The following is a 7,779-nucleotide window of genomic DNA, read 5'->3' as shown; positions in this document are numbered from 1 at the left end:
AAGGAAGAAAGCAAAAGGCAACTTTTCAAGTAGCCGGTTAACCTTCCCCATCAGCGGCCAGGCAGCTAAACGTACCCCAGATAACCCGAGGCGGGGAAATGAATGGCGATTTTTCAGATAAAATGGAAAAAGCCGACCCAGGCTCGCTCGCCTTTTGGTTGTGCGCCTTCTTAAACCTAAGGATTCTTCTAGTCAGGCAAGGGGCAGCTCACATGCCACCATCTTTTATTCAAAGGCAGGCACAGATGTTCCTTCTGCAGGGGAGGTTTTAATTTATGAAAATGATATTGTTTATGCATGAATGCACTCTGCATAACACACAGTACTTCCATCTGATGAGAGAAATACCACAGAACCAGTGCCAATGTCAGGAACATATTCTGCAAATTTAGTCGCTTAAATGTTTAATGAATATTTGGAAGGCATTTCCAAACCACAAGAAACCTTTTCAATTACCTTTTCTTTTTCCGTGGTTAATAACAAAATCCAACTCCTCTAGCCAATGCAATTTACTTAAAAGATCTACCTAGGTTATCTGAACGTTTGCTACTGTGATACTTTAGAGAAAATAATATTTTAATGTTATGAGCAACCTAATAAGGAAAATTAATTAGGCATCTTGGTAACTAGAGGCTCCATTTTACAAATCACTTGTGAATTTTGTTATTTCAATTAGTTTAGTGCTTTTTTTTCCCCTCACCCTCATAAAATATTGGAGATCTTCCCCCACCCTCCACCCTTTGCTGATGCTTCCATGATATTTAGTTTTTCTTGCTGTTAATATCGAGCCAAATCTTAAAATCTCTGCTCATGACTCCCACCGGAAGGTCTATCAAGGTCTCTTTCAACAGAAAGAATTACTCACACTGTTCCTCTCCTATGAACAAATTGCTAATTAACTAAGGCTACAGTGGGATTATCTGTCTTCCACACGCAGAGAGAACTCTGGGGTTGAGTCATACCCACACACATGCTGGTCAGCCAGCGGAGGCCTAGGAATCTATTTTTATGCCTTGGTGGGACCAATGGCCTTTGCCTTCCGCTTTATGCCACGCTTCGGACAACAGGAATTGTTCTGCCACCAGTGCACGCCTGAGAAGACCCTGGTGAAATCTTTGCAGGTACAGTGCATGAGTAGCAGCCATGACTTGCAGCTTTTCCCTTCTTGGTTTTTGGAAACAAGAGAAGAGGGTCTGGAGGTTGTGGCCCCATCGTTGCCTGTGATGCAGCTATGATGATGAAGGGGTCTGAAATCATAGAATCCCAGGTTACATCCACAAGACATTTGAGAGGCTGAAGCCTCAGGTGGTACCTAGCCCAAATGAAAAATGTGCCTGAACATCATCTGACTTTGGCCCAGTGCCTTCAGGAGAATTTTCCAAGTGAAGGGAAATAGATTCAAGGAGAGCCAAGATCCCTGAATACACCAGAAGACAACCGAGCATCACTTTCTCCAGAAGTCACTGTTCCAAAATTTTAATAAATTAATATAAAAGGCAACATACAATCACAGAGGTAATAGCAATTAATAGAAATAATTCTAAACGAAGTCGCGAAAGCAAATAAAACAAACCTTTTCTATCATCTGTAACAGCAAAAATTCTTGCAATTATTTCAGTATTGTAACTGATCAAAAGCGGATCCACCATGACCTTAACAATTCTTATTGACATATTAAAAGTGAGTCTCTTTTTTTTGAAAGGAAAAAAACCACCACAGTACTTCTGTACAAAGAACCATCTTGTCAAATAGTTTTAGAAATTACAGAGTTAAATTTCACTTTTCTTGGTTCTATATATAGTATCTAAAGATAAAACCACACAAACAAACCCCACTCAGTTCTCACTCATTCCTATTGAGGAAAAATTCACAGAAATGAAAACTTGGAGCTCTACCTGGTGCCATATCAGGGAAAATATGCAGAAATCGTTCTTTATTTTTATTGACCATGAGGGGTTGTATAGTAATTATTTCAGAAATTGTAAATGGTCTACATTCTTTCCTTAGCTGAAAACCACATATTACAAAAAGCCTTGAAAAACATGGTACATGAGTATGTGCTAAAGATCTACAAATAGACTGTTCTTTAAATAGGTACATAAGTGTTTTTTAAATAATTCATATATGTATTTAACAAACTGTCAGAAGCTATGCAATACAAAATTAAAACTGACAATGCTCTCAAAGCATTCTCTTAAGTATTTAGGTTGCCTACAGGGTATGTAAAACATAGAATATCAGCGCTGGCTTTCAGTTTCCTAGCTTGTAGTAGCTTGCAGCATAAAGCTAACTGCATTTTGTATGAAATAAAATAGAAGGAACTAAGATTTAGACTATTTGGTGAAAGAAAAATGGAAAACAAGATTCAAAGTAAAACTATTACCTCAAGAAGATAGCATATCAACTTTAACTCGACGGAAAAATAAAATGTCTTCTGGTCAATACATTCTTATTTTATATTCCTTCCCATTATCACATTTTCATCTATTTTAAATAAGTTGAGTTTCAGCTCCCGGTGCTCATACAAATGACTTCAGCTTCAGACTCCATTCTTGCTGCTTCTTATTCCTGCACAATAATCTCACTCATTCTTGTTCTCCTCTTTGCAGAGATTTGTCCATCTCCACAATTCTTCAGAACAATTTATGACTACAGTTACTGTGTGAAAAGTGTGGTGTTTTGTTTAGTGTCTCTTCTTTGAAATCGAGGAAAACCAACACAACATACATGAATTAATATTGAGAACTATAAAAGATTTTTTTCTAGAGTAGCAACATAAGAGGGGAACATATTTAGGAGAGCTCATATTTGGGAATGAACCGCTGAAGTATAAGTAACTACATGCTAAACTTCCACTGTATAAACAAACACTACAGCCAGAAAAATATACAAGTCAATGATTTGCTGTCAATTTCAAAATTCAGATTTATCTGGAAGCAAATCTCTATCAGCCACTGAAACACACCAGCTACAAAAAGTGTCCAGCTGAATCCTCCATATTGGACAATAAGGTGTTTTCCCAACAGCATCCCTTAATTTCTTCCTGTCTTAATTCCCTTTCTGTAACTTCAGCATCATATAACCCATGAATCAAAACCTGGCATTCCCATTTCTTGCCTATTCACCTCGCTGCATTTTTCTACCCATTTTTCTTGGGGTCAGAGGATTTATTTTCCAATAGCATGCTTTAGCTGCATGCTGTCCTTCAGTAAACACTAGCTATAGTTCCCTCACTTGCTATTTCTGCCAGAGGTTGTCCTACCTCTTATCATTCTTCACTTCACAGGGTTCCTCTAGAAATGACTTCTGAGACTCCCACTACTTCCTAGACAGCAACAGATGACTTCCTTCATCCAGAGAGAAACAAAGTTAATTAAGGGAAGGCTAGCTCATCTCCTACTACCTCTCATCTGGGCCCAAAGGATGCTCTCCTTTCTACTTTCTCCTTTAGCAGCCTTGAGCACAGACCTGTGGTTCCTAGCATGGGACAACATCTCCTTCTGGTCCAGACTGCTGAAAACAAGCTCTAAGAAACTACGAGGGGGATCTCCCCTTCCTCACTCAAGAGCTATGTTTAAGAAGCATCTCTAACCCCTAGCATCTGCCTTGATGATACTGTAGTCATACCTGTACCTGGCCTTATCATGACCCTCCCCACAGATCTGATATCCTCACAGGACCTTAGACGTGACAGCCTCCCTGGTGGCTGCTGGGCTAGTACTAACATTGGTTCCTGCCACCAGGCCAGACCCTGACCCAGTCATTCTGCTTTTCATCTTGATGTTAGACCCACCTCATTGCAATAGGTTTATCTAGCTCTCTGAACTCTTAGTTGAACTTAGCTACATGTAGCTCTGCTCACTTTGGTCAGTCATATGGAGCCCTACCTGATTTGTAGCTACTCTCAGCTGCATTCCCTTTATAAGGTAGCCTACCCTTACTACCCCTTGATACTCCTCTGGTGCTTCTGGCTGCTAGGGCCCTAAGGCCATTACCAAGCCTTATAAATCCTGACCAGTCCCACCTGCAACCTCCCACCAACCCCACCCAAGGGTCTGGAGGTCTATTTAAGATCAGCCTGGAGGTATCAGTCCTTTTAGAGATGCTGTGGGGTGTTGGTATCCAGTTTAGCTGTGGCCATTATTTGGCTACAAAGCCTATTAATCTCAATCTGCAAATTGATGTTCTGGCCTCAGCCCTGCCTCATCACTGTGAACTTCGCCAGATGCTGGGGAATCACTGGGAGATGCTAGCACTCTCCTCTGGGTGATCTTGCTCAGGTACCACCAGGTAGGTCCTGGCCAGAAAGACCTCTGCCTTCCTAGCCTTGGGTTCCCTCTTTGCTGCCTGGCCCATAGGGAGCAGCTGGTCCTTGCTGTGCTCTGATAATGGCTTTGCTTTCCTTTCTGGTCTGCCTCCTACACTGTTTCCCCCCCTTCTAATCTACTTAAGCTATTTGTTTAAAAAAATAAAACAAAAAATGCTAAAAGAATTTCTAAGGTAGCTCCACTGGCTAAGTAAAATAGACTAATGAGTAACCTGGGATCCAGATTATAAAACACAGTGTAAACTGTTTTGTGGATTTAGTTCTATGATTTCTTTTTTTTATTCCAGGTATGCTGTAAGAATGCACACTTTCCATACTTCTCACTAGAAAAAGAGTAACTATGTTTTGTAGAGAACTGCTGATGAACAAAATGTCCTTGTGTGCTGCATATTTAGTTGCCCTTAAATTGAAGGAGGTACATTAAATTCAAAGGCAAAGAGTTACTTCATGCATGGAAAACACAAAATATTTATAAATATTTGAAGAATATTACTGGAGGCTATCTGAAGAGTGGCAATATTTAATTTTGCTGTCTACTACACAATTCCTGCAACACATTTACTGTTTGTCTTGTGTCTCACTTTTTTTCCCTCTAATATGGAACATCACAGCAGATACTAGAGGAAATCACCAATACACACAACCCTTTTTACAGGAAAGAATAAGGCAGTTCCATGTGTGAGAGTTCCAGAAATAGTCTAGAAATGTATAAAATGATATTTCTAGACTATTCTGTGCTTTTTTGCAAATTCAATTTACAAATCTGGAAGTTTTGATATTTTTTATAAAGTCTATTAGTGTGGATTTGCTTAGAATACTATTTTTTCCACCCAGGAGAAAGTGTCTCTCTCAGACCTACAAAGGATTGTGGGGATTGAGCATTTGTGAACAGTAGTAAACCAAGAGTGAACAGACTTGTATGTTCCTCCTATGGTTTTTGTTACTATATACAGTTCTCTTAATGTAGTAGATAAAAATGTGAAATAGTAAAAGGTGTAGATGTAGTGCTTAAGGACATGGCTTAGTGGTGGACTTGGCAGTGTTAGGTTTACAGTTGGATTCAATGATCTTAAAGGTCATTTTCAACCTAAATGATTCTATGGTTTCAGTATCTTAACAGTTACTGATTTAATACTCCCTTCAAGCAACGTCAATAAAAGGGTGTTAGAAGTTTTAATGACACTAGTTGAAGGGTATTACGAGTCTCTTAGGAACTGTAAGTCTTCCACTTATGGTCATGAAAACAGCATTATTTTATGGTTCTAAGACAGTTATCAGCTTATAGTTTCCTGTACCTTATGAGAAATTATCTGGTGACAATATATAATATACATAGATGGAATGGGTTAATAAACATCCCAGAAACAAATACAAATGACTACAAGGGATTATAAAGGGCATAGAGCTTCAAAATTGATTCCACTATATCCAGGTTCATGTTGTGCTTTATCTTCCAGTTAATGATTTAGCTTTCCTTTTGAATGACATCAATGCAAACACATTAAAGATCACCGATGCCAAATAACAGACACAAGTTTAATTGGTACATCTACTGTTGTACCAGAATGATAAATTGGTAAGGCAAGCTTGTTTGGCTCACAGTTTTTCCTGCCTTGTCACTCAGTTATCTTTAGGCAAAAAGCAATATCATTTTGCGCAAAACTTCCATAGTTTACATACAATTTCAATTGTTTACACTTTATCTGATTACTTTGCAATCAAGATATTTATATCCCAAGAAAGAAGATCTAAGAGACAAAAAATATTGACACAATTGAAGTCAGACTACTGATGCTAACAGCTGTAAGCAAGCAGAAGCTTTATGTGACTGTGTTAGGATTCAGAAAAGCAAATTAGTGAGGGCTACATTGCAGTGAAAGCTGTATCCATGACTCGATGCAAACTGAAGAGCATTTACAGGCTGCATATTTAACAAATATTCAGAGCATACTTTAAACTTGGCAAAGTAATAGATGGAAATAAGTGTCAAAAAGCTGTACCACAGTGACTTTTAAAATGTGTGTTAAAACTGTTTTCTCAGGTACACCATTAGCAGCTTGGTACAGGTTTTTCTGGAGCTATTAAGAAAGGAAGATTAAAAGTTGTGAACTCCTGTATCATCTCATGGACTTTTGGCTGGTTTGATTGCAGACAATCAGATTTCCTTACCTGTAGCAGCATTTCTCTTCTTGAGTGATGTAAATCACAGGAAGAGCCGTGGATATTTTGACACAAGGTTTGAACTGTAATTTGTATTGATCTGTAAAAGGCAAAAATTTTCATTTTATTGCTTTATTTATTAGAGGGACAATGTATATTTGTTTTAATACAAATACTAAAGTTACTCAACTGCTTATTGAAAAAAATGCCCTTTCCATGCACTAATAATGCACTGTGACATTATACAACTCGGAACTAAAAAAATCCTTGCTGTTCTGCTTCAAGTTAATCCCTTACAGGCTTAGAAGCACCTTATAAATTGGACCTGATGCTGGACAGCTGTAAAGTTGAGTGCCATCAGTGAACCTTACAGCACCTGTGAACAAAGCTGTCACACCTCCAAACAGTAAATTCTATCATTTACGGAGTGGAAGCAAAGATGTGTGTCTCCCTCCTCTGCATTTAAGCTCTGAGGGTGAGGGACCACTGCGCCATGTTCTGCCTACTTTCTGCTTTGGCCTGCTTGATAGAGAATCTAGAGTTGTAGGAGTTTATATCCTGTTCTGAGTCACTGTGTTCCTCAGGTGTTATGGAGGGTACATGTAATTGTGATATCTCCACCCAGGTTTAAGGTACTACTGTTTCACAGCATGAATGTCAACATGGTATTTATCTTGAGGCTAAGCCATAGTCACAACCTGTGAAAGCTCTACCTTTTCAGCATGAAGGGGCTATTATAACTTCATGCCACAGTTTTCCAGAGCTAAATAACGGTACTGTTCCAGTGACAACAGGAAAGCTGAAGACATGTGTGGCCCTGACAGAGCAAACAAACTTCTGGAGCTGGGGAGTTCCCTCACCGCTCTCCTCGGGGAAGTACAATTACCACAGGGGAGCGAAACTGGCAGAAGCCAGAGCGCCTTGGGGCCGCCCTCGCTGTCACCGGACCCAATTTGGGGTCCCGGTGCCCGAGGCAGGCCGGGCAGCGGGGGAAGCCTCAGCGGGCGACAGCAGGGCCGCGGCACCGCCCTGCGCCCGGCCCGGTCTCAGTGACCCGGCACAGCCCTCCCCCGCCGGTGGCAGCAGGGGCTCTGCTCCCCCTCAGGGGCGGTGGGAGAAGCTTCCCCCGGGAGGGCCCGGGGCGGTCCCGAACAGCCCGGCCCGCTCCTCTGCCCCGTGAGGGAACTGCCGTACCTTCCGGCGGGCCCGCGGACGGGTGCCCTGCCGCCGGCCCCCGGGCGATCGCGGCTCCGCCTGCGGGGCGGGGCGGGCGCTGCCTTGGCAGCAGCCGG

The 7,779-nt window shown here is 41.1% G+C and overlaps 1 protein-coding gene across 1 annotated transcript in view; it reads left to right on the top strand.

The window, feature by feature from the left end:
• The first annotated feature begins 1,025 nt into the window (after nucleotides 1–1,025).
• The window catches only part of CERKL (ceramide kinase like), a 65,035-nt gene continuing 58,281 nt past the window's right edge, over nucleotides 1,026–7,779 (top strand). The window contains exon 1 of the mRNA XM_014954142.1: nucleotides 1,026–1,121. Coding sequence (XP_014809628.1) covers nucleotides 1,026–1,121 — 96 coding nt within the window. The remainder of the gene's footprint in view (nucleotides 1,122–7,779) is intronic.

Source organism: Calidris pugnax, unplaced genomic scaffold, assembly GCF_001431845.1.
Source record: "Calidris pugnax isolate Ruff unplaced genomic scaffold, ASM143184v1 scaffold103, whole genome shotgun sequence".
In the NCBI taxonomy this organism is placed as follows: Eukaryota; Metazoa; Chordata; class Aves; order Charadriiformes; family Scolopacidae; genus Calidris; species Calidris pugnax.
This window is presented reverse-complemented; position numbering and strand designations above follow the sequence as displayed.